The sequence below is a fragment of the Nannospalax galili genome, unplaced genomic scaffold (genome assembly GCF_000622305.1).
Source record: "Nannospalax galili isolate Female #2095 unplaced genomic scaffold, S.galili_v1.0 scaffold962, whole genome shotgun sequence".
Taxonomy (NCBI): Eukaryota; Metazoa; Chordata; class Mammalia; order Rodentia; family Spalacidae; genus Nannospalax; species Nannospalax galili.
The window spans coordinates 198,655-225,793 of record NW_008348537.1 but is presented as its reverse complement, the minus strand read 5'-3'; the positions used below and the strand labels follow the sequence as shown (position 1 = coordinate 225,793).

General features: G+C 41.0%; 1 protein-coding gene across 1 annotated transcript in view; it reads left to right on the top strand.

The window, feature by feature from the left end:
- Stard3nl (STARD3 N-terminal like) overlaps positions 1–27,139 on the top strand; it is a 41,150-nt gene that overhangs the window by 12,560 nt on the left and 1,451 nt on the right. Inside the window, exons 2-8 of the mRNA XM_008845424.3 lie at positions 10,324–10,606; positions 13,694–13,771; positions 14,328–14,405; positions 16,508–16,561; positions 16,673–16,790; positions 19,898–19,993; positions 26,352–26,425. Of these exons, the coding sequence (XP_008843646.1) occupies positions 10,382–10,606; positions 13,694–13,771; positions 14,328–14,405; positions 16,508–16,561; positions 16,673–16,790; positions 19,898–19,993; positions 26,352–26,410 (708 nt within the window). The 5' untranslated portion in view covers positions 10,324–10,381 and the 3' untranslated portion in view covers positions 26,411–26,425. The remainder of the gene's footprint in view (positions 1–10,323; positions 10,607–13,693; positions 13,772–14,327; positions 14,406–16,507; positions 16,562–16,672; positions 16,791–19,897; positions 19,994–26,351; positions 26,426–27,139) is intronic.

Sequence of the window (27,139 nt, the reverse complement as noted above, 5' to 3'; positions counted from 1 at the left end):
AAATGTAAATACAGTATCTCCATCCCAAAACATGCTTGAATCGTATGTATTTCTGAAGTAATCAGAGGCAATTTGCATATATCATGAGGCTCCCCACTCAGTACTTCAGCTTTGTCTGCGAACAAGGACATTCCATGTGTAGAGTTCCTAAATGTAGCTCTTCAGTTGTCTCTGTAGACTCTTTTGGTTGTTGTACTTAAAAAAAAAATCCTTAAGACTTTTTAAGCTGTGTTATTATCGTGTGTGTGCGCACACGTGCGTGCATGTGTGTGTGTGTGCGTGCGCGCACATGTATGATATGTGTCTGTGAGTGCAGGCTCACATATGCCATTGTGTGCAAGTGTAAGTTATCAAACAACTTTGTGCAGTTGGTTTTTCTCCTTCTACAGTTATGTGGCTTCCAGGGATTGAACTATCACTCGTGGAGCTGTTTCACAGGCCCTTGTTCTTTTTAAAAAATCAGCATTTAATCCAGCCCTTTTCATTACTTCTGTTTGTCTCTTCATGTATTTTTCATTTTGAAGAATCAGCACACTACTGTACTTACTGTTTTTCTCAACTTGTTTTTTTAAGAAACTGACTTCTGAAGAGTCAGGAGAATTGTCTTGTTTTTGTTTATGATTATTTCCTTTTGACTACATTCAGGTTAAACATTTCTAGTAGGGAATATATGACGTGATTGTTGTTATCTTTATTACAACACAGTAAGAGACATGTCACATCAGCGGGTTCCAGTATTGGTTCAGGTGGTAACTGCCAGATTTCCCCTATATAAATAAAGGTATATTGTTCTACAACAAAATTATTAACTTATCTAAGAGAAGCTTTGGGAACAACTTGTGATTTGGGGCAGGTGAAGTGACTCTGGAGAACTGGGCAGGAGAAGACAGGCATTGGTTAGGCAAGGTCTGTATGTACACACTGTGTACAGTGTTCTCTTAATAACGTTACATTTGCTTGTACTATTACTTTAGCTTACGCTGTTCTTTGGGTATCTGTGATCTTTTATTGTGTATTCTTTATCAGCAAGTTTCATTTAATATTAAGGTAGATTTCCCCTTTAATGTTCTTGATCTGTATATAGGATTTTCTTTTCTTTTATTTCAAAATTTGAAATATATTTAAAACTACCTGACTCCTGTTCCCTTCCTAGATAAATTTTTGTCACCTTAATTATATATTTGAGGATGGTTCATTCTTTTTAAGGTCATCAATCTCTTATTAAATATATTTTCAGAATACTGGCTTTCTTCATTGTTTTCAAAAGTAATTGGTATAAAGCATTATACTTTGAAAATAACTGTTCCTGTAGTGGTCCTGATACTTTACTTTTCATTTGTAGCTCATTCTAAACCAGACATTAGGTTAATATTTGTCCTTTTAAAGGACCAATTCTTGGATTTATTTATGTATTTGAAATGTGTTTATGTAAATCTTCATCTTTATAAGAAGATATTTAAACATAATGAACAACATTCTACCTACCCCTTAACTCATAACATTCATAACCCATAAGTTGATTAGACTCTTGTGTTTTTACTTTAAAAAATTTTTTTAATCATAAGATAGTTGTAGGCTTTCTTATTAAAATTTTTTAGTTTAGTTGTATGTGTGCATGTGTATGTGTGTTTATGTGTGTGAGTGATTGCTGTTACTGGAAATAGAACTCAGGGTCTCATACATTCTAGGAGATCACATACATGCCCTATAGAGTCAAATTTGTGTCTCCAGGTAACCTTTGGTGAGGACCCGTATACTGGAGCTTGGTCAGTATACTAAGAGTCTCACCTTTAAAGAAGACTGACTCTCCCTCTCCCAGCAGCAATCAGTTACTAGTAGTTCCTCAGGTAGAGTTGGATTTATTGCCCACTTCCTCATACCTATGCTGGGATTTTGTCGGGCTTGAGCTTCTGTGGAACTTGTGCATATTGTCACTATTGCTGTGAATTCATATGAGTAACTGACCAGCTGTCTGGAAATTATTTCCTTGTGATCATCCACCACCTCTGGCTTTTAAAATCTGTCTGCCCCTCTTCTGCAGTGATCCTTGAGCCTTCGAAGGTAGAAGTTTGATATAGGTGTCCTATTCAGGGAGTCACTCTGCAGTCTCTTATTCTCTGTATGTTGACCAGTTGTGGTTCTCTATGTTAATCACCATCTGCTGCATAAGAATACTTCTCTGGTGAGACCTGAGAGATGTATTAATTATGGGTATAACAGTAAGTCATTAGGAATCAGTTTAATACTATATCTGTTTAACATAATAATAATATTAGGCTTTCTCTTATGGCCATTGACCTATCTACCTTCATGTTCCTAGGCCTGCTTCAATGTCAGGTCTGGGCTCCCATTTTAGGAAGCAGACCTTAAATCCAATTAGAAAGTGATTGGTTACTCCCATAATATTTGTGCCACGCTTGCATCAGTGGGCATATCTTGCCAGGCTAGATTGTTGTAGCTGATTAATTTTCACTTCAGGTAGCATGCATAGCACCTTCCAGCACTATAAAAGCTAGCCAGTAGAAATGAGGCTTTGAAGTCTGTACCAACCTGATTTTCCTTATTTGATGTGCAGCTTATATATTTAGTGTCTTCAACAATAGGGTGTTACCATCAAGTTCTGCTGGGTAGCCAAGAACAGGGGCAATGACCAGTATTGTTTGGAACCCTTGGTCAACAGCTTCAAAACAGAGAGTTCATTCCTAGTATTGGTCTCTTACTTTGCTAGCCTATAGGTACAGTAGGGGCAGTGTTTTTCCTTTCAGGGAGTGGTCCCCCTCGAGCTTTACCTGTACAGGGTCCCTGCAGGTGGGGCACCCTGTTATAAGGTAACTCCATTTAATCTCTTTTTATAATGTATATACTTTTACATGGTAGGTTTCCATATGGCCTTTAAAAATTTTATTGTATGTGTATGAATGCATTTCTTGCATGTAAATAGGTGCACTCGTGTTGTGCAATCCCAGCAGAGTTTAGAAGAGAGCATCAAATCCCCTAACTGGAGTTAGGGACAGTTATTAGCCACCATGCAGGTGTCAAGAATCAAGCCCTGGTCTTCTGCAAGAGCAGCCAGTGCTCTTAACTGCTGAGCCATCTCTCTAGCCCCCCATACAACTTTTTACAAAGGTCTTTAGTATTGTTTATCTCTCCCCATACTTTCTCCTCTGCCCTCCCATTCCCCATCCCATTTGATCCTTCCTACTCATATTATTCCCCTTTCCCCCTTTATATCACTTCATTCTACCTCTCCTTCCATGAAGCCCTGTCCCCTATGGCAATTTATTAGTTTCCTAAACACTGGATTATCAAATTTTCATAGCATTCAGCTATGAAAAAAAAAAAAAGTGACATTTGTCTTTCTGGGTCTGAGTTACCTCACTCAGGGTGATCATTTCCAGTTCTACTCAATTTACCTGTGATTTTTATAATTTCTTTTTTTTAAAGAGCTGAATAATAATCCATTGTGTATATGTACCACAACTTGATTATCTGTTCATCAGTTGATGGGCATCTAGGTTGTTTCTATTTCTGGCTATTATTAAAAGGGCAGCAGTGTAAGTGGATGAGCAGGTATTTTTGTAGTATAGAGTCCTTTGGGTAAATGCCCAAGAGTGGTACGGCTGAATCTCCACACTGTGGCTGCACCAGTTTGCACTTCCACCAGCAGTGGATCAGCGTTCCCCTTTCTCCACATCCTTGCCAACATTTGTCATTCTTTGTTTTTTGAATCTTAGCCATTCTGAGTGGGACAAGATAAAATCTCAAAGTGGTTTTAATTTGCATTTCCCAGATGACTAAAGATGATGATTTTTTTAAAAGGTATTTCTCAGCCATTTGTGTTTCTCTTTAGAGACCTGTTCATCTCCTGCCCCATTTTTTAATTGGATTGTTAGAGGTATAGCTGATGAAGGTATTTTCCCATTCTACAGGTTATCATTTCATTCTAGTGATGGTGTCCTTTGCTGTACAGAAGCTTTTTACTGTCATGTGGTCCCATTTGTCAATTCTTAGACTTAATGTGTGTGCTCTAGGAGTCCTGTTTAGAAAGTCCATTTCTGTGTCTAAAAGTTCTAGTGTATTCCTTCTTTCCTATCTGATTCAGGGTATCAAGGTCTTATGTTGAGGTCCTTGATCCATTTTAAGTTGTCTTGTTCATGGTGAGACATAGGGATCTAGTTTCATTTCTCTGCATGTATTTATCCAGGTTGACATGCACCATTTGTTGAACATAATGTCTTTTCTTTAGTGTGTATTTGTGGTCCCTTTTTCAAAAACAGGTGACTATAAATGCATGGATTTAAATCTGGGTTCTCAATTTTATCCATTAATCAGTGTGTCATTTTTATGCTAGTATCCTGCTGTTTTTACTACTGTAGCTGTGTAGTAGAATTTGAGATCAGGGATGGTAATGCCTTTATAGTTCTTTTACTGTTCAGGACTATTTTGACTATCATGGGTTTTTTTTGTTTGTTTGTTTACATTTGAAATTTGAGATTATTTTTTCAGTTTCTCTGAAGAATCATGTTGGGATTTTGGTGGGTATTGCATTGAATTTTAGATTGCTTTTGATAAGATGGCCATTTTCACAATATTAATCTTACTGATGCATGAACGTGGGAAGTCTCAATCTTCTAGTGTTATCTTTAGTTTTTCATTCAGTGTCTTAAAGTTTTTATTATATGAATCTTTTACTTCCTTCGTTAAATTTATATTGTGTAGATTTTGAGGCTATCTTGAAATGGGATTGTTTCCCTGATTTCTTTCTTAGTATGCTTGTTTTTTGTATGTAGGAAAGCTACTAATTTTTAGGTGTTAATTTTATATACTCCTATTTTGTATTCATTAGCTCTAGTTTTCTAGTGGAGTCCTTGGGGATTTTTTTTTTTTTTTTTGTCTTTTTGAAGCAGGGTCTCCCTGTAGCCCCAGCTGTCCTAGAACTCACTATGTAGACCAGGCTGGCCTCGAACTCACAGAGATCCGCCTGCCTCTGCCTCCCAAGTGCTGGGACTACAGGTGTGCGCCATCACGCCCGGCTGGGGATTTTTTATATATAGAATCATATCTTCTGCAGATAAAGATACTTTGACTTCTTCCTTTTCAGTTTGTATTTCCTTTATCTCCTTCATTTGTCTTACTTCTCTAGCTGAGTCTTCAAGTATTATATTGAACAGGGATGCAGAGAGTGGATGTCCATGTCTTGTTCTTGATTTTAAGAGGAATTCTTTCAGTTTTTCTTCATTTAGTATGATGTTGACTGTGGGAATGCTGTGTATTGCCTTAATTATGTTGAGATATGATCCTTATATCCCTAGATTCTCCATGACTTTTATCAAGAATGAATGTTGGATTTTATCAAACCCTTGACAGCATGTAAGGAGATGACCACATGATTTCAGTCCTTGAGTCTGTTATATGTTGAATTACATTTATTTATTTACATATCATCCCTATATCTCTGGGATGAAGCCAACTTGATCATGGTGGATAATCTTTTCATTCGGTTTGTGAGTATTTTATTGAGAATTTTTGCATTTATGTTGATCAGAGAGATTAGCCTATACTTTTCTTTTTCTGCTAGATCTTTGGTTTTGGTATTAGAGTAATACTGGCTTCATAAAAAGAATTTAGGAGTGTGGCTTCATTTTCTATTTTATGGAGTAATTTGAGGATTCTTGGTATTAGTTCCTCCTTGAAGGATTGGTAGAATTCTGTGCGGTATCCATCTGTCCTGGGCTAAAAGAGCTAACTTTTAATCTGAAGATATATATTGAAGTATGTTAGATGGGTAGATCCTTACGGTACAGGTAGGCCCGAACTGCTTTGCTTGTAAAACAAATTCAAAACAGATCAGTGAGGCAGATTCAGGTGCCTGCACACTAACATTGAGGCCAGGTGGGAGTACAGGTTCTATGTGAAATAGAAAGCAGGAAACCTGGACATTTTAATTATTTAAAATAAAAATAAACAAGCAGAACCTGTCCATCAACCAGTTTTGTTCCATTAGGCCTTTCTAAACCAAACACTTGGAGTGTCTTTCAGTGGCCCTGCCTTTCGAGTCATGTATTGTTCTGGCTCCTGCAGGAGTAGGGGGGCCTGAGTGGTTGGGTTGAGAGACTTGGTGTGTTGCCACTAGTAAATAGGAGCCCAGACTCCCTCCCTCTTCTTCCTAGGAAGGCAGATTGTGGCACTTCCATAAAATGCTTGCACTGGTGGTAGCTCCTTATTGTCGGAGTGTGGGGTATTGTTACTTCTTTGTGGAAGCAGGTGGAATTCACATTTGCCTCAGCTTTGCACCCAGCGTAGGGATAGGTGCAGTAAAAGGAACTGGAGAATGTAATAAGTCTTTAGCAGAAGGAAGAATCTTTTGTTTTTTCTCATGTGGGAAGGAAAGCACTGATGAAGAGACCGTGATAGGTGGGGTAGTTTTACTTTAGATCTAGTCATGGACATTGAAGAAGAAAACAGTGAAGAGGGGCCTATTCACTTCAGTGCCACTGGGATGGCCCCAGCATGAGCCACTATCAAGACAAGCTTTCCTGTGCTTAAGAGATGCTGTCCATAGAGCAATCTGTGGACAATGACAAATGAATCACAGGTCTTTTCCAGCTCCTTAATCAGAACTGACATTCTTCTTTTAGCTTATTCCTGCTTTGTACAGATTGACACAATCACTTCCTGTCACAGTTAGATCTCCTTTGAGAAGAAACCAGCAGCCCTTTCTACAAAAAAAGAAGATGGCAAAGCAAATGTTTTAGGCTTTACAGAGCATGTATATTCTTCTGGGGGCTGTTCATTTCTGCTGACTTAATGTGAAAGCATCTGAAAACAATACAGATGGTGTCCTAGTTACTTTTTCTGCTGCTGTGATAATAGCCATCACCAAAAGCAACCTGGGGGAGGTGAGGGTTTATTTGGCTAACAGCTCACAGTCTGTCTTTAAGGGAAGACAAGGCAGGAACTCAGGGCAGGAACCTGGAGGCAGGAATGGAAACAGAGACCATGGAGGAACCCCACTTACTGACTTACTCCTCTGGCCTATGTGCGCCTTTTCTTATACAACCCAAGGCCACCAGCCCCCATGGGTGGCACTACCCACAGTGGCCTTGATTCTCCCACATCACTTAACAATCAAGAAAGTACTTCACAGACATGCCAACAAGGCCAGTCTGATAGAGGAAATTCCCCAGTTGAGGTTCCCTTTCCCCAGGTGTGTCAAATTGACAACTGAAGCTATCCAGAACAGAGGCATGACAGAGTTCTAACAGAACATTTAGAAATATGGGTATGGTTGCATGCCTTTAATTCCAGCACTCAGGATGAGATGCAGACAGATCTCTGATATTGGGGCCTGGTCTACATAGTGAGTTTCAGGCCAGCTGGGGCTTCAGGAAGACCCTGTCTCAAAAACAATGACAATGATAACAACGACCCAAAACAAAAAATAAAAACGAAAACCACTTAGAAACATGTCTTGGCTGACTTAATGTGAACATAGTGTGTATAGAGATTTTACATTTGTTTTTATGGCTTACCTACCTGGTCCCTTGTGCATGTGACATCTTTCAAGACAAGAAAATGATCCAGGTCTCCTTGATCCAAGGAAGATGCCAGGGCAGATCTGGACATAACACAGTTTGAAGCCAAGTGTGTCATGCAGAGTTGCTCAGCTCCTGTCAGCCTAGGTCAGGCGAAGTTGCAGACCTGTGAGCTTGAGAAGAGAGACGGGTTGTTTTTTAAGTTTTGGGTAGTCTGTCTGCTTACCCTGACTGCACTGAAGGCTAGGACACTGTTGATCTCACTGAGGCAGAAACCATGGCAGAACCACTTTCAAATTTTAGAACTTTGTATTTGATTATTTATTCTAAGGCACTGAAGTTGACTCCTGAGCTTTTCAAAATGTTATGCTCGTTCTGAGGAAACAAATTAAGTAACCCAAGCACTATTACCTAATGTCATCCAGGTGGAAGAAAATAAAGGAGAGGACACTATAAACTCTAGGACCCAAAGATAATCATTGCTAGCATCTGATATATAAACATCATATATGTGTGCTCTGTTTATTATCAGTTTTAATCCTGTATTATAGCCCAAGCATTATCCTGTCATTATATACGGTCACTGCCAGTGGCGGCCACTCCTCTGTTCTCACGGGCACTGCTCCTTCGTTCTCACGGGCATCGAGGCTGCTCTTCCACTCACCCTGGGCCAAGGCCACTTTTCTGCGTATTATAGCCCAAGCATTATCCTGTCATTATATACGGTCACTGCCAGTGGCGGCCACTCCTCTGTTCTCACGGGCACTGCTCCTTCGTTCTCACTGGCATCGAGGCTGCTCTTCCACTCACCCTGGGCCGAGGCCACTTTTCTGCCTGCCCTGGGCTGAGGCTGCTTTTCTGCTCACCCAGCGCTGAGGCCGCTCTTCTGCCTGCCCTGGGCTGAGGCTACTCTTATGCCCGGCCAGTGCTGTCTTCTGTCGTCGCTGCTTCTGCCCAGTCATGGACCCCGGGGCTGGTGAGGAGACTGTGTTAGTGGAGCTGCATTCAGACACAGGAGACCAGGTTCAGTGACACAGGTCTGCTTTATTGCAGGAAGGCACAAGCTTATGTAGGGGTAGTGGTCCAATCACAGCACAGCAAGTAGGATACCTTATTAGCATAACAGACAGCATCTTATTAGCATAACAGACTTAACTTCCTATCACAGAATAGTGGGTAGGATGCCTCATTAGCATACTTGGTTTCAGATTACAGAGAATGGATTCCTAGAATGACCCTGACTGTTACAATATCTAAGTGTTGCAATTTGGAATCTCAAGGGTGGTGATTAGGGAGTGGCGAGCTCTAGGCATCATTCTCATGATCTGCCAATGGGAGCAAATGTCACAAGGCATTCCTTGTGGCTCCAGCTGTTGGGCCATTGCCTCAGGCCTGCTGTATGGCTGTCAATAAGACTTTCACCCTAGGCTCAAGCCTGTCTCCCACAATTATAAATGCTTGATAAGTATTCACTTAAATCAGTATTATGTGGCAGTTTTATGATTTAATTATTCCTGTTATTAAATATCAGGGTGATTTTCTAATTGCAGCTCTTACATTTTTTTTACTAAATCTTTCTAATAGAAATTTTCACTGAAAGGCAACACATATGTTTATATGCACATATGTAAAAAACTTCAAAAATTTTTAAACATTCAACAGTCCACTGAAATTACGTACATCAAATATTGCCAAATAAGTACAGTACAGCTGTTATTATTAAGTCAAAAAGTGGAGCTTCACCAAGTTTCCGAAACTCACTCTGTTTTGAGCCCCAGTCAGTATGCTCCATGCCGCCCCCATTCTCTAAGGTAACCACTTACCTGACCTCCAGTGCTATAGATTCGTTTTGACTCTAATTTCCTTCAAATGTCTAAAAGTAGAGTTACAGCAAGAGGTATATTATAAAATATCTGTTAATATAATTAAATTGGTTTAAGACTGTTATCCCACCACATGATTTAAAAGTAAGGAAAGGACTTTTGTTCCTGAGTGTGGGAAAGGAGAGGTGAAAGGACTGACGGTGAATACGATCAGCTGAAACCTCACAGCTGCTCTGCAGCAGTCTCAGCTGTCTTTCTAATTTCTGGTTTGCTCACCCTGAAAATGTCTTTGCCAGTCACGTGGCGATAAGAAGATGAGCTTATTAAGTGGGACACATGTACCACTGAACTTCCTGCCATGTTCCTGGCCAGAGTGAAGCACCAGTGTCATTGCAGCCAGGAGCAGATATGTAATCTTCCTGTAGGGAGAGTCACCACAGGGACCTGCTGGGCTCGATGTTCACACCACTCACTATTTCTGTTCAGTGACTGCCCGTCTTTAAGGAAGTCGGCTCCTTTGGATTGCTTCTCCTTAACCTTATTACAGAATGAAGCCCTCGTAGCCTTGGGGAACTTGCCTCTATATGGGCTGTAGACTTCTGTTAACTACCAGTCTAGTGGTTACATAGTACTGGACTTTTTGTGGTAGAAACACTTCTGAGAAGATGCCCAGAAACGTACTTGTTCACAAAGAAGTAAGCAGGAAGTGCTACTAAATTCAGTTCAATTCTTTTGATAGAACTCAATTCCTCATTAGGAAACAAGTTTTATTTCTAGTTTACATAGCCTACTTAACGTTTTCTGGGAAGATGTTCAATAAATGATCTCCTAGCCCATGAGTAATGGCATGAGACCCTGGAGGTTTACCTGCTGCTGGGGCAGGAGAATTGGCTTGACAGTTTCAGAGCCCTTGGTTATATGAGGCAAGCTCAGATTTAACATGGCTTTTCACTTTTGTCTCCAAGGCTGCTTCTCTTCAGTGATGGTGGAGTTGGACGGAGGCTACTTTAACCCTCCTCCGGGATGAACCACCCACCAGAAGACATGGAGAATGCGCTCAGTGGGAGCCATAGCTCCCAGGCTTCTCTGCGAGACATCCATTCCATCAACCCCACACAGCTCATGGCCAGGATCGAGTCCTGGGAAGGACGGGAAAAGAAGGGCATATCTGATGTCAGGAGGACTTTCTGTCTGTTTGTCACTTTTGACCTCTTATTTGTAACATTACTGTGGATAATAGAGTTAAACGTAAGTTGATTTTTGTTGTTGTTGTTGTTCATAACTTTTTAAATTTGTTTAGAGGATTTTTAAAAATTTTCTCTTTATTTCCATTATATTTAGTGAATTTGATCTGTTTTCAAATGAGGCAACCTTACTTATTTTAATGTTATTTTGTGAAATAAACCCTGTTAATTTGAAATTCAGTTTCTATGGGATTTGGGAATTTGAATTCCTGGGCTTTGTTTCATAGTAAAGAGTTGACAGACTCCAGCCTGTAGGACAGATTCAGCTGTCTGTCTTAATAAAGCTTTCCTAGGACACAGCTGTGCTCTTTGTGCATAGCCTTCTCTGCAGTTGACTTTTGGCTTTAGTAATTGAGACAAACCCTCTCTGACTTAAAAGGCAAAAATAATTTTTTTCTGGGTCTTTTCAAAGAAAAAAATTGCCAACTCTTGTTCTTAAAAAAAATCTAGAAAACGTTTCTGAAATAAGCTCTAACTATTATGTCTGCTTTTTAATTCCCTTGAGATTTGCAGAAATTATTTCTTTGTATTTTATTGAGCAAGTTCTCCTGGACTCATTTGGAGAACTGTGGGTTATGTTGCTCAATAATTATCTGTCTCAGTACTATGCAATAGAATTATAATGCAAAGTTCAAAATATATTGTTTTATATTCTCTAAAAAGATGGAATTGATTGCAGTTGTGCATTCATTTAACCTAGGATGTCTGTATTTCCCAAAGCCTTGGGTCTGGTTACTTGCATTCCCCACCATCTTAACCCTGGAAGGCTCTCCCTTGGGCACATGCTGTCTGTCTTCCTTGTCAGCAGTGACTTACATTCATCAGCTACCCTTGCTTCCCCACTGAAACAGGCTCTGTAGAGTGTTCTGTATCAAATGATTAATTTCCTGTATTCTTTTGTAGGTTGTAATAGCTTATCATACTAGTATCAGTTTAAATGTCACCATTAATCTGTCACATTGTCTTATATCTATGTCTTATGATTTGTTTTGTCTTTTTACTCAATGGCAAGCTTATAAAGACAGATAACTGTTTTGCTTACAGAAGTACCTCCTATAATTAGAACAATGCCTGACACTCAGTAGGTGCCCAGGGGATATTTGGTACATGGATAAAGATCACTGTGACAGTGTTGAACAGCTGGATTACACTAGAAGCAGGTTGGCAGTAAGCGCACAGAGTCAGAAGCTGGTGAAGGAATTGCCACTCGAGGTGTGTAAGTGGGAAGAGCTTACCTGCAAAGCACACTCAGGAGGCAGTAGCAGACTTGTTGAAAGGCTGATATTTATCCACCCTAGTATCTAAAGACAGCTTTGGTGAAACACAGTATCCCTTATCTGAAGTGTTTGGGGCTAGAAGTGTTTCAAACTTAAGATTTCAGGAGTTTTGGAATATTTACATGTACTTGAGAGATCTTGGGAATGGGACTCAGTTTAATCACAGATTTATTTATATATTCTTTTAACACATACATTAATGATAATTTTACACTGTATTTTTAGTGGACCTGTAGTTGAACCTGAGACTCTTCAGGTGAGGTTAGGTATGGAATTTTCTACTTGTGACCTGTGTGCTTAGAAAGTCTCAGGTATTTGAAATTTTTCAGATTTCAGATGTGTGAATAAGGAATGCTCAGTTTGATTTAGAACATGATTGGGAGGAGATTTTATTTGAAATTGAAACTGTAGTTGGTCTATTTGAGACATCCTGCACTAGACAAGTATTGTGAAATGAGGATTTAGAGAACAAGTTAGGATTGCAGACATAATTATAAATACGCCACTTAAAGGCAGCACAGAGTCCAGATTCAGTATACAGAGAACAAAGAAGAGCATGTTCTCCTGGCCAGTGTGCACTGTCCACTTTGACTCCTGCTATCTTGGGAACTGGAACAGAGGGGAGGCATCTGTGGTAGAGGACCCACTTTGCCCTCTCTTAATGTTCTGAGTAGCAAGTTCCTTTGGTTTGCAGAGACACTACCATGAAGTTAGAAGGTTGCTCGGTTTTTAGTAATGGCCTTTTCTTGCTCCCTGCTTTTCTCTCCTGTTCATTTGTTCAGCTCTATAGCTAATTAGAATTAGGTCTACAGCCAGTTCATACCAATCACTCAGAACTCTACACTTTGAGAGCTGTAAGGCTGAGAGTCGAGCTCATGGTTTGCTTCCATTCCTGTAGCAAATGCAGGTGTGTGAAAAGATAGCTACCATTTTATTCTAATTCAATTGATTAGGGAACCTGGCAAAACTAGTCTTGATTAGTTTTTGCCTCTTATCAGGCTGTCTGGTTAACTGTGCTTTGCTTTTGTCCTTTTTCAGAATATCTGTCTGTCTGCTAGGGCTGCATTTGTAATTAGAAACGTGAATTGACCTTGCTCATCCATAGCCCACAGCTATAGAGAGCCTACAAGTGACCTGACATATGGCACCTTCTTGGTTTATGTTTGTTTATTTGTTTGTTTATTTATTATCTACTTAATGTTAGTGCACCCATGTTGTGCAATGGCTGTGGAGGTCACAAGAGGGCATCAGACATGGTTGTTAGCTGCCATGTGGGTACTGAGACCCAAACTCAGGTCCTCTGCAAGAGCAACCAGTACTCTTAACTGCTGAGCCATCTCTCCATCTCCTGTTTCTATTACTACGCATGGTTTAATTTGTAGAATTCTGAATGCCATCATTTAAAATTCATTTTGATAGTAGTAGAAAAAAGAAAACTTACCTTTTAGATTTGTCATTTACTTTAACTCTATTATGTATGATTGTGGGTCTAATCTGTTCCGATTTTTAAACCAAGTTATATATTTATATTTGTAAGAGTGTTGAATTTTAAAATAACAAGAGAAAATTAAAACAAGCCCCAGAGAGTGTTGACACATCTGCCCTATGTGGTGTGAACTGGCCTTGGGGATGTTTGCTGGATTAGGGTCCCCGGCCCTTCCAAGAAAGCTGTGGAGTTAAATCACACTGATAGCAGATTTGGGGGCTGTATTGGAACATTTCTGGGTTCTGAAGAGATAAGCAGGGAGTATGTAAAAACTTTTTTCTTGTTTTAGTCTCACTTGAGTCTCTCCTCATTTGGTTCTCTCTCCTAGGTGAATGGAGGCATCGAGAAGACACTGAAGAAGGAAGTGCTTCATTACGACTACTACTCATCCTATTTTGATATATTCGTAAGTCTCATTTCAGATTGATGAAACTGAAACCAAAATGCAGAGTCCCTTGAGACAGGCCTCAGATTCAGTGCCATTTTCCCCTACCCTGAACACTGACCATATTTTTTTTCCCCGATCATCTGCCCATTCACTGTTCTCTCTCTCACTAAGAAACTGTCTGATAATCATAAGAAAAGATAAACAAGAGACAAGTGAGGCCAGCAGGAACCCTCCCATGTTCATTCTCTCCACTGGCTGAACTAGAGCCCAGTGGTATGTCCTAGACAGAGGGAAATACTGGTCCTTCTCTCCATCTTTATTTTTTCTTTTCTAAATTGATAATAGGAAACTAATTTGAAATTGTGGATGGTACCATATAAGAATCTAGGACTGGAAGAATCTGGAGCTAGAAGTTCCATATGTTGGTCTAAGGACCCAAGCCCCTCTGGGGTTGTCTACAGAAGAGTCAGAGAGAAGACAGTGAGGCGGAGAGTGTTTGTATGTACGTGTGTTTGTTTATTCGTTTATTTATTTTAAATAACTTATCTTTCTTTCTTTGCATTTGTTTCCTCAGCTTTTGGCAGTTTTTCGGTTTAAAGTGTTGATACTTGCGTATGCTGTATGCAGACTACGCCATTGGTGGGCAATAGCGGTAAGTCTGCAGCATAGTGGGTCACCTCTGGAGCTGGTGGCCAGGGTGCTCACAACATGCTGAGCTGAGAGGAAACAGGATTTTTATCAGCTGGAACTTAAATAGCTTTTCCTCGGTCGTCTTCCTCTCTTGCTTTAGTAGGTTTAATATGTCAGAGGTTTTGTTTGTAATGGGAACTAACTCACTAACTGGAACTGCTTAGTGATTTGTGTGTGTGTGCGTGTGCGTGTGCGTGTGTGTGTGAGAGAGAGAGAGAGGGAATGAGAATTCTCTATTTTAATGAAATCTTATGCTGTCCCCAACCCCTGTCTTATAGCATATATTTACTGCCTTTTCTCATTGTTGTGACAAAATACCTGACAGAAGCTACATAGGGAAGGAAAGGTTTGTTTTGCTCAGTTTGAGGTACAGTCCACCATGGCTGGGAAGCTGTAGGAGCAGGAGCAAGAGACAGCTGCTCACACTGCATCCACAGTCAAGAGGCAGAAGGAAAGAGAGGAATTCTGGGGCACAGCTCACTTCCTCCATTTTATTCAGTCCTGGGCCCCAGCCTGTGGGATGTCATTGCCCACCTCCAGGATGGGTCTTCCCTCTCCAGTTAAACCTCACTGGAAATGTCCTCACAGACCTGCCCAGAGCTTTTTCTGCTAGGTGATTATAAAACCTAACATGTCCACAGTCAAGGTTAATCAACCATCACAGAGGAACAAGCTGCTATGCTCTTCCTTTTGCTCCTTCTGGCTCCTTGGGAGTGATCCCCCCACACACACTTTTTCAATGCATCTGTTACAAAGCCAGGGTACATTGTGCTCATTTTCAGTAAGTATGAAGGGACTAAAAGTTAGAACCAGTTGCTTGAATCATTTTTGCCTCTTCAACAGATTTCCTGAATGCTACTCAGCTCTTTTTATAAACCTTATTAAGAAGGCAGATGGAGAACAGATGCAGAAGTTCATTAGAATGTAGGAAACTACCTAGGAACAAGTTGAAATCCTACCATAGAGGCCTCTGGCTTGTCCAGGTGGGAGTGTGAGCCCTGCTCCCCTCCTAGGGCAGCCATCCAGGGTCCATGTCTGCCTGGGTCGTCTTCCATATCACAGGGCAGAGTCAGACCTGTCATTACGGTTCTCCCATTTCATGGCCATAGCTGACCATCTGGGCAAGCTTGATTCCCTTTGTTCATCTCTTGCTGACACTGTACTAATTTTTTTAAATTAAATTTTATTTTTTAATCTGGAAGAAATTTTTATCTATTAATGTTTGTGTATATTTTTAATTGAATTTTTGTGTATTTCATACAGTTACCATACTAAATTTGATGATTATATTTTCCATTTCTTTTACAACATTTTGCATTTGGCACATTCTATTCCAGAGTCTCCATGGTGTATATTAATTTTTGCCAGACTGTCTGTCTCAGTATTTGTTATAAGGAGATTCACATACATATGTGCCATGAGAGTCAGTGCAGTATCTGCTTTCATGTAGTATTGAGGGTAGATTCTGTATTAAATGTCAAATTGTCTAAGGTCTGATGGATAGATCCATTTGCTGTCTCTAATTGTTGTTTAAAATATTTCCAGGAAAGAGGAGTCAGCTGGCACCTAAGAGCACTTAGTGTCAGCCAATAAAGAAAATTATTGTCAGGATGTGAAATGTCTCCTTTCCTGGCAGCTCACTCTGGCTTAGTCATTGTTGCTGTTCAGCATAGTCAGGATTAACCATGCTAAAGTCTCTGCGGGAGGAAGGAGCAGTTGTGTTCAAGTGTGATGGGTTGCTCAGGGCTTCACAACCCTATGGAGAGCCTTGTCTGTGCATGCCACCTGTCCTTTCTTTAGTGCATATGAGTTGTACCTTCAAATGGGCAAAAGTTTCCCAACACAGTAACCTGATACAGGAAAAGGAATGCCATGCACAGGCAGTCAAATCGTGTGCTCAAGAAACCCATTTCACCCACTGCAGGTGTGTGGGGAGAAGCCAGGCTGGGCACAGGTTGCTCAGGCACTGTCTGCTCCTGGCTCAGACAGGTTTCTTTGTTAGGGGAAGGGTCTTCACAGTGTGAAATGTCCTATTTCAAGGGTGTTGCATGATGTGTCTTGCAGTTGACAACAGCCGTGACCAGTGCCTTTTTATTAGCAAAAGTGATCCTTTCGAAGGTATGTGTGGCTCCCATTCCCAGCACCCTTGTTCCCTGCCATGCAGAAGCCCTCTTCCCCTCAGGAGCTGATGGTGACTGCTTCCTCTCCTCCTCCTACCCATTCCTCCAGCTTTTCTCTCAAGGGGCATTTGGCTATGTGCTGCCCATCATTTCATTCATCCTCGCCTGGATTGAGACGTGGTTCCTGGATTTCAAAGTGTTACCTCAAGAAGCAGAAGAAGAAAACAGTAAGTTTCTGCCATAGTCAGCCTCCTGGGCTTGACAGATACCATGCCGTGGGGGACTGATGTAGGTTCTTGGTGTGAGAGAAGATGTGGGATCCAAAGTTAGGCAGTCATGTGGCATGTTCCTCAGTGGCTACATCAGAACTGGGTGGGTATGTGAATGGATAGTGACAGGAAGTTGCTCCAGTTTCTGGCTTCTGGATCAGGCTTCCCCTAAACATGTCAAAAAGACATTCTTAGAGCCACACAAAGTAGCCCCTGCCTCCTTCTCCTCGGGTAGATTGATCTTTTCTCACTATAGTAATCATAGATTATTAAGCATTTTACATGTAATAGAATTGTGCTGTTGAGGATCAGAGAGTATTGAATGGGTTTGAAGTAAGTGAAGGCAGAAATGTTAAAGCAGTCAGTGGCTCTGCAGAGTGCCCTGTTGCTGTGTATACAGCAGGTCTAGGATGGGCCACAAATAGAAAAGTTAAATGGCTGGCACTGAGACCTTGGTGGTTAAGATGGAGTTTAGAGGAGAACTCCAGGCAAAGCAGAGCTTAGCCCCCTCAGGCTTCTACTGTGCTCCTTTGAGTGGCTGGGTGACATTGGCCACCATATTCTTCTAAAATCTGACAAAGCTATTATGTAACCACATGGTGTCGGGTATGCTGGAATGTTAATTAGGAAGGTCACATACTCCATTGAGAGCTGTGTGGTTGGTTAATGGCTTAGGGTTCCTTTCCATAGGATTCATTAGTGGAAACTCAGCACCACCCATCCGTCTTGGAGGTGAAATGATCAAAACTCAATTTAGATACTCATACTGGTTCAGACCCTTTCCCATCATCTGGCTTAGTTTGCCCAAATGGAAAAAGAATCTTGTATCCTATGGAAAATTAAGTACGATTATAGCTTCAAAAGCAACAGCATCAAAAATAACTTTGCATGAAGTTTCACTATGAAAATTTCCTTAATAACAAACTAAAAGAAAAGAATTCTAATTCAAGGATGACTCTTCAGAGTACATTAAACTATAGTCCATGAAGCTTGTGCCTTCCTGTCCTTTGTTCCAGCAGAGAAGGGGTAGGTAAACTAGTGGATGCTACTTTTTATTACATACACTTTTTAAAAATATGTAGACAACACACTAAACATTATTTAAAACATGCAAAGTATTAACATGAGTGAGGTTTGAATGGTTATATGACTAAATCAGTTTTGCAGTGTCTAATAGAGCTGATCACATGGGCTGGGGAGATGCTCAGTGGTAACCTTGCTGCCAAGCCTGCCAGCTTGAGATCAGTATGCAGAACCCACATGGTGGGAGGAGAGAACTAATTCCTGCAAGTTGTCCTCTGACGACACGCAGACATGCTGTGGCACATGCACATAGACAGAGAGAGAGAAAGACAGAGAGAGAGACAGAGCGAGAGAGAATGTAAGAAAAATTTAAAAGGAAATAATCACAAGTCATGACATTTCAAGCAGCATTTATCTGCACCGTGGTAGGATACATCTTCCTAGTATCTGCAGTACTCTGGGTGCTTGCTGCTGCAGTTCTTAACATTAACTCTGGTTTAAGCAAAAACACCTCAAAGGTGGATGGTCTTCTCCCCATACGTGAGTGTTCTGTAATTTTCTGCTTTTTTGGTACCTTTCCTTTCTTTGGAAATATTTTTAAAATATTAATTGCTGGGCGAGAGAGGTGGCTCAGCAGTTAAGAGCACATACTGCTCTCGTAGAGGACCTGAGTTTGATTCCTAACACCCACACAACTCTAGTTCCAGGGGATCCTATGCCCTCCTCTGACCTTTATTGGTACCCACATTCATGTGTACATAACTTCACAGAGACACACACATACACAAAATTAAAAAAAATTATCCATCTTGATGTATATAGTTTTTATGTTTAAGTGAACAAATACTGAACACTATAGTTAATGACTCCATACTAATAATCTTTAGGGAAAAATAAACTGGTATGTGCCTCTTAACATTTAAATGGAATAAAATTTACTGATTTACTGAATGATAAAAGCAGAGCTAGATAGATGAGTATGTGGTGTAACAACTGTAATAAAAGAGTATAGAATTTAGATGTAATCATATGAATGTTCTCTATATAACTTAATCAAATTTTCTATGGACTTGGAAACTTAATTTTCAAACCTCAGAGAAAAATAAGACAAGTGTGGTCACTTGTCAAATGTGCTTCCATGCCATGTCAAAAGTCTAATTAAATCAGAAATACAGAATAGAGCACAGTCCACTGGTAAAATATTTAGGTGTTTACGGTATATCTTATAGTCAGATATTTAGACACCTGCCTTATTTAGTCTCAAACTAAATACCTATAGGGTTGGAAGGATAGCTCAGTTGATAGAATGCTTGCAAAAGTCAACTCTGGATCCTGAGTCAACTCTGGATCCATGTGAAACAAAGAGAAATGCACTATGTGTGGTGGTATGAGCTCATAACCTCAGAGCTGTGGAGGTAGAGAGAAGCAGACCCCTGAGGCTTGCTGGCCTACTCAGTCATTTCCAGACCAATGAGAGACCCTATCCCCAAAATATATGGATGGTGCCTGAGGAATGACCCCCCTGGGTTATCCTCTGATATACATGCACATATTTTTTAAAAAAACATTTAAAAAATTAAAAAGCAAATAAAGTAAATATGTCTTCATTATCTACATTCTTCTCTGTACTGATAAAGGCTCTATAGGTGTCGAATTTGACCCCTGCCATTTCTCTACCCAAATCTGGATTGTAAATCATTTGTTCATGCTAGCTCAGTTTTCATTTTGCTTTGTGTTTAATTTTGAAGTTGGTGTTGATGTTTTTAGAGAAGTGAGAAATCCCAAGTTAGGGATATGCTAAATAGAGTTCAGAAGCCTGGGAATAACCAAAATGATTGTTAAAACCATTTGGTTTTTAGTCTTCACAGGGTTGGTTCATGGTTTGTTAAGCCTTCATTTTTGGGGTTGAAAGATGTTCAGAGCACCTGGTTTGTCTAAGAGTTTATTTAATGCATTAATAATCCCGTTTTATAACAGTTAATCTCACCAAGAAACCACAGGGAGGTACTGTGGCTCTTAGCTTCTGCGTTTCTTCTCTCCAGGACTCCTGATAGTTCAGGATGCATCAGAGAGGGCAGCTCTTATCCCTGCAGGACTTTCTGATGGTCAGTTTTATTCCCCTCCTGAATCTGAAGCAGGTAAAAATTTCAATTACTGTTTGCCAGTTGGTCAGTTTGAAACTTCTGTGCTCCTTCCCTCTCCCTTCCCTGTCTCCCAGTCACTGTAACAGACACTTAGCACAACAGGATGTGAAACTAAAGAGGACATGGTCTTCCTGGAGATCAGTGGAGAGACAGATCTGAAAATGGAAGTCATGAACACTAGGACTTGGGATGTATGTCCTAGAGAACAAGCAGAAAGGGGTGGGACTTGATGCTGATCTCATTCCTCCATCACTAAACCAGCCTTCTTTAGGATTGCCTGTGGCAGCTCAGTCCAAGTGTCCCATTCAGAAACAGCGTCCCTGAGGACTCTCCCTTTCTCACCACTGACATCTCAGTATTCACAACGCTGTGCTAAGCTCTTCCGTTTCTGTCCCTGTTGTCTGATTCTAGTTGTACTCTCCCTACCAGTTCCAGCCACATCCATTGCTTCACGCTGCCACAGCTTCTCTTTTCCAGCCTCTGCTTATACTTTCCAATAACCAGCTTCCAGAGCGCTTTTAGAATAACAGTATGCTAAACAAACCGTGACCGGAAAAGGACAAAGGTCTAGAATAGACATTTCACCAAAGGTGTCTGAATTGTCAGTGATTAGTAATCATTGGGAAAATTCAAAAGAAAGCCATGATAAGCTACTACTACACACCCATTATTGTAGGAATTGTTAAACAAACAGTCCCCCAAACAGAAGTGTTGATGAAGACAGGGAGAGATTAAGCCCTTATACATTCCATTTGAAAAGGTAAAATGGCATAGTAGAAAACAGGATGGTGTTTCCCAACAAAATTAAACTGAATTATGCTGCTACCCAATGCTTTACATCTCTAGGAATCTATCCAAGAGAAATAAAAACAGCTCAAGAGGCACACTGAGCACCTGTGATCATAGCAGCATCATGTGCGGTAGCTGTCGCCAGCAAATAGTGAGAAACGTGCATGCATGTTCATAGCTGCCAGCTTACAGCTCTCCATACTGGTGAAACTCCAGACTGGTCATGTTACTTCCATGCCCAAAGCCGTCAGTGTCCACAGAAAGCCCCTCGGTGACCTCCCTCACTTTGCACCAGCCCCTCACCTTGCCTCCTTGTCGTCTCAGTTTTTCTGAACAGCTCCACAAGCCCTCAAAGCCACTGGCACCCCACTGCTTCCGTTCTGAACATTCCCTCTCCACTGAAAGCTCCAAAGACTTCTCTCCAGCCTTCCCTACGCATCATTCCCAGCTCCCTTGGTTAGAGTATGCTTTGGTCTCTAGGTCCTTTCCCACAACCCTGTCATCCTGTGCTGTCTACACTGTCTCTAGCAGTGACATGGTCTATTTCTACCACTGGGATGTCAGTTTGCATTACAGGCTACATGTTGTATTCCCAAAATTAGCTAGATGGAATATTTTAAACACTTTGAACAGTAGAAAGTACAGCTTTGTGTTGAATCGCCTCACTAGAGGACTTCAAATTGTTTACTTTGTGTACTGTTGATGTGGCATGTAAAAGCCTTGTAAAATGGGAAACCATAGGGCTCTGAAATTCAGGGATATGTTAGTATAAATTCTAAAACTGTAGAAAGTAAAGAAGGAAACATTTTACTACTTCACTATAATAGTATAACAGGACTATTGTAATAAGGGTTCATACAGACATGAAGCAGTTCTACTGGATAATGCTTTGATTCAGGGTCCCCTGTCTGCGGTATCTGCCACCACCTAGTGGTCCTTTGAGGCATTGCCATTAGGTTATGAAGCTGAGCAAGAACAGAAACAGTTCCATACTATCCCGCTGGGTGGCTGTTTTGTTTAGACAAAAAGCACATTAATAATGGTGACCAGAGATTGATGTTCAACAGGCTTAAATGGAAAATCATTATTAAAGGTAATGTGCTTAAGCAGAAGACATTCTTTAAGGAGAGATTTCTCACTGTATTGGTAGCTGAGGCGAAGCAGCCTTGCCTGCCACTGAAACTGAGGGCCTTGAAAAGACAGAACTTCAGTGCTTGACTTTTTCCCAGCACTGAAAACAGAGTCAGACATAGTAGATTTCTGTTGGAGACATGGATTAAAAGAAAAGGAAGAAATTGAAGACAGTATAAATACAGTTGTTCCTTTTTTTCTTTATAAAAGGAGCAACTTTTGGGGGGCTGGGGAGATGACTCAGCAATTAAATGAACTGACCTTGCAGAAAACCCAGGTTTGAATCACAACATCCACATGGCAGCATAACACTCATACATATAGAATAAATTTAAAAAATAAAATATTTTGAACAACTTGAAATTTGTAACAGAAGTTAAGAATCAGCACATCCTAGCAGATGTACTGCTAATAACTATGAAAGTGTTCATAGTCTTGTCAGTCTAACTGTAGCCCACTTGCCTGTGTGTTCCATGTTGAGAACAAGAAGGCACAATTGTCTTCAGGTGACTGGACTGTGGTTGCTGCATGTGGTCAGAGAGCAGATATGAACCAAGTGCTGTACTGAGTGAGGTCAGGGTAGTTCTTTACCTCTAACTCATGCACAGTCTGGCTTGAAATGCAGAATAGCTCGGGGCTATTCATGCCTGACATGCACAAAACCCTGGGTTTGATCCTAGCACGGGAGTGAATGAATGAATGACTACCTCACATTGCATAGTAGTATTCCTAGCAGGTCAAGATAAAGGCAGTAAAATTCCAAGAGCAGCCAGGTACCTGTTCATCCCTTTCATTGGGTGATTGCTATTAGAACCTTCTGTCTCACCTTCTTTAAGGGAGTGATGCTAGATAGGCTTAAATAGGCTCCAGTGGATGAACTCAAACCAAGGGACAAGCTGGGTATACAAACTTGACTAGATAGGCTTTAACATATAAAACAGAAATCCTGTGGGCGGATTATGGGGGGTTGCAGATAGGGGAGGTCTAAATATGATTAAAATGTACTCTAAGAAATCCATAAAAGAGAAACTTATTGTCCCTCAGAAGCATTCTTTTAAAATATTTTATTATTTTTATGTTCATGAGTGTATTTCCTGCATGTATGTAAGTACACCCATGTTGTGCGATGCTTGAGGAGGTCAGAAGGTGTCAGATACCCTGGAACTGGAGTTATAGATGGTTGCTAGCCACTATGTGGGTGCTATAAATCGAACCTGGGTCCTCTGCAAGAGCAGCCAGTGCTCTTAACTGCTGAGCCTTCTCTCCAGCCCCCTTAAGGGAAAGCATTTTTGATTAGTTGATTTGTTTGTTGTGTGATCACCCTTTGTTTAGGAAATGTATTAAAAACTCATTGCCAGGGCCGGAGAGATGGCTCAATGGTTAAGAACACTGACTGTTCTTACAGAAGACGCAGGTTCAAATCCCAGCACCCACATGGCAGCTAACAACTGTCTGTAACTCCAGTTCCAGGGGATCCGACAGCCTCTTCTGTCCTCCACGGGCATTGCACGACACAGGTCACAGGTGCACTTAACTACATGCAGGCATAACACTCATACACATAAAAGTAGTAAATATTTTAAAAAACAACCCCCCCAACAAAACTCATTGCCAGAATTATTAGGACTTGTTAAAACTCTAAAGAGTTGAAAATTTCCACACTTTAAATAAATCCAGCCCAGTTGTCCTGGAACTCACTATGTAGACCAGGCTGGCCTTGAACTCACAGACATCCGCCTACCTCTGCCTCCTGAGTCCTGGGATTAAAGACGTGTGCTGCCATGCCTGGCAGAGTTTCTATAACTTTTAAGAGAGATGTAAGCTATTCTTCAGAGTGTGTTGTCTTACATTCCCTCAAACAATGACTTATTTCTTCATTTTCTCTACATCCTTGCTAGCACTTGGTACTGTCTATTTTTATATTTTTATTACAGGTTATCTAACAATTAAAGAGGTCCTCCTTGTGTTTTAACTTACATGGCCCCAATGGCGCTGGCATTATTTCCTCGTTGCTGTTTCTTGTTGTTCAGACACATTGTATTTTGTTGTCTATATATTCTAGCAGTTCTGGGTTTGGATTTTTTTTAAGCCCAAAAAGTTGTTATTATTTATTTAGTAAGTTATCCATGAAATTATCTTCCCTAGAGAATGTGGCAACTTTTCTTTTGATTATAACTTGATTTTAAACTTTACTAAATTTAGTTTTTTAAAATTCTTTGAAAAGTTCATACATGTAGACAATGTATATAGATCATATCGATCTCCTACTCCCTTTGTCCAACTCCACTAGACTCTCCCAACACCTCTCCAGTGCTCCCAATTTAAAGTCTTCTTTATTTTTTATTTTTATTTTATGCGTATGAGTGTATTGCCTGCATGTGTATAAGTATACCTGTGTCATACAGTGCCCAAGAAGGACAAAAGAGGGCGTCGGATCCCCTGGAACTAGAGTTATGGATGGTTGTTAGCTGCCATGTGGGTGCTGGGATTCGAAACAAGGTCCTCTGCAAGTGCAACCAGTGCTCTTAACTGCTGAGCCGTCACTCTAGCTCATTAAAGTCTTTATCTTTTTCAAAAAATAACCCACTGAGTCTCGTTAGTGCTGCCCATATCTGCATGAGTGTAGCGTATGGGGTCACCTACTGGGACAGCCTACCAGTGGCCACCCCTCAAAAGGAAAGTGACTCTCCCTCCCGCAGCAGCAGCCATCAGCTGCCAGTAGCTCCTCAGCTAGGAGTGGGGCCTCAGGAGCCCCTCCTTCAGTCCCTTGGAATTTTGACTAGCTTGATCTTGTGCAGGAGCCACAGGTGCTGTGGGTTTGTGTTGTATGAATGGCTCTTAATAGACAACATTTCATGGAACTCCTCCCCATCCTCCACTCATATATTTTTAAAAAGATTTATTTTCTGTTTATGTGTGGATATGTGCCTGTGAGTGCTGGATAAGTGCCAAGGAGGCCATAGGCATCAGATTTCTGGAGCTGGAGTTACAGGTGGTTGTGAGCCACCCAGCATGAGTGCTAGGAACTTCATTTGGGTCCTCTGCAAGAGCAGTCTGCACCCTTAATCGCTGAGCCCTCTCTCTAGCCCCTAGTTCTTACATTCTTGCTTTTCTTTTTAAGTCTTGCCTCCAGAAAGTCTCCAGAGTCTACTGTGTCTAGCAATAGCCAGTGACTGAACACAGGTCACACTCAAGCACCTGCCTGAGCTAAGGCTTCTCTTCTCTGCCAAATGACAGGATGGAGGTTTATTTAGGAGTCCCAAGACATAAACACTTACTGTGGGTTTAAGTGCCATCGGCCAAGCAGGTGAAAAGTGAACCCGGGAACAGGAAGGCTCAGTTCAGCCATTCTTCTGAAATCACATTTCAGGGTGAGGAGGTAGTTAGCCCACCCAGCATCTCCATGATGTACTGCCAGCATTTTGGTGGGCCAAAAGGAAGGCCTAAGCTGTCTATCTTCTGTCTTTACCTGTTCACCCCAATGCCACCCAGAGTGGTTAGTGTTTGTGTGGTTAATATGTGGGATACGAGCTTAAACTGCTTCTCTTGTTCCCCTTGTTCTCAGTTGCCGTCCAGGTAGACGCCTTTAAAGACAAACCTGCCCTCGAGGCTGCATCATCTCACAGGTTCCAGCAGCCACGAGGCTGGGCAGTGCCTTGTTGGTGCCTTGGCAATGGTTTTTGAAAACATCTAGATTCAATATTATTTGCACTTAAGAGTACACATACAAGCCAGTTAAGAAAGAGGGGATGAATACTAGCAGCCACCGACAACTGGTGCATGAGTACCTGTACCAGTGCATAAAGGAATCTGTTTTGCTAGTGCAAGTGATAGGTTATAGTTTAAGTTTCCTCTTAAAAAAAATGAAGATAATTCCAGCACCCACGTGGCAGCTAACAACTGTCCGTAACTCCAGTCCCAGGGGATCCAACAGCCTCTTCTGACCTCCGTGGGCATTGCATGACTTGGGTACACTTACCTACATGCAGGCAATGTACTCATACTCATAAAAATAATAAATGAAATTTTTTTTAAAATAAAGATAAAACTTTAAAAATGATAGCTTATTAACAAGTCTCTTGAGAGTTAAACATGTGTCTTTTATTTAGAATTTTATGTCTACATTATTTTTTAAAATACTTATTTTTATTTTATGTGTACAAGTTTATTGCCTGCATGTATGTTAGTGCACCTGTGTCATGCAGTGCCCTCAGAGGTCAGAAGAGGGCATCGGACCCTCTGGAACTGAAGTTACGGATGGTTGTTAGCCTCCATGTAGGTGCTGGGATTTGAAACCGGGTCTTCTTAAGAGCCAGTTCTCTTAACTGCTGATCTATCTCTCCAGCCCCTATATGCATGTATTATAATGAATAAGTTTGTAACTTTAGTGCAATGAGACATTTTTTTTTCCTTTTTCTTCCCTACCTTATAGGATCTGAAGAAGAAGCTGAGGAAAAACAAGACAGTGAGAAACCGCTTTTAGAACTATGAGTTCTGCTTTATAAAGTAAGTACCTGTAAATGAAGTTGTGCCAGCAAGTATAAGTGTAGATCACTTCCTTAGGGTAGAGTCAAAGGAAAGGTCTCAGTGTGCAGGCTAGCAGAGCCTGACCTGTTGTTTACATAAATGGGTGTGGTGGCGTATGCCTTTAATCCCAGTACTTGGGAGGCAGAGGCAGGTGGGTCTCTGTGAGTTCAAGGCCAGCCTGGTCTACATAGTAAGTTCCAGGACAGATGGGGGCTACAGGGAGACCCTGTCTCAAAAAGACCGAAAAAAAAAAAAAAGCACTGCATTTTATTTAGGTCAAGGCCTTCACATTTTTGTGTAAGTCATGAATTTTGACTTGAGAGATTCCCTGGGAGACCTGAATTTCTAAATATAAGTGTTAACTTAGCCATATTATCTGTGTCAGATGTTGGTATAAATTTCAAGCACTCTGGTAGTCATGTTTTGAGATCAGTGATCCTGTGAGATACAGAGCAGAGAGAGAAACTTAGGGACAGAGAGACGGTGAGGAGCTGTCACACTTAGGGACAGAGAGACGGTGAGGAGCTGTCACACTTAGGGACAGAGAGACGGTGAGGAGCTGTCACACTTAGGGACAGAGAGACGGTGAGGAGCTGTCACACTTAGGGACAGAGAGACGGTGAGGAGCTGTCACACTTAGGGACAGAGAGACGGTGAGGAGCTGTCACACTTAGGGACAGAGAGACGGTGAGG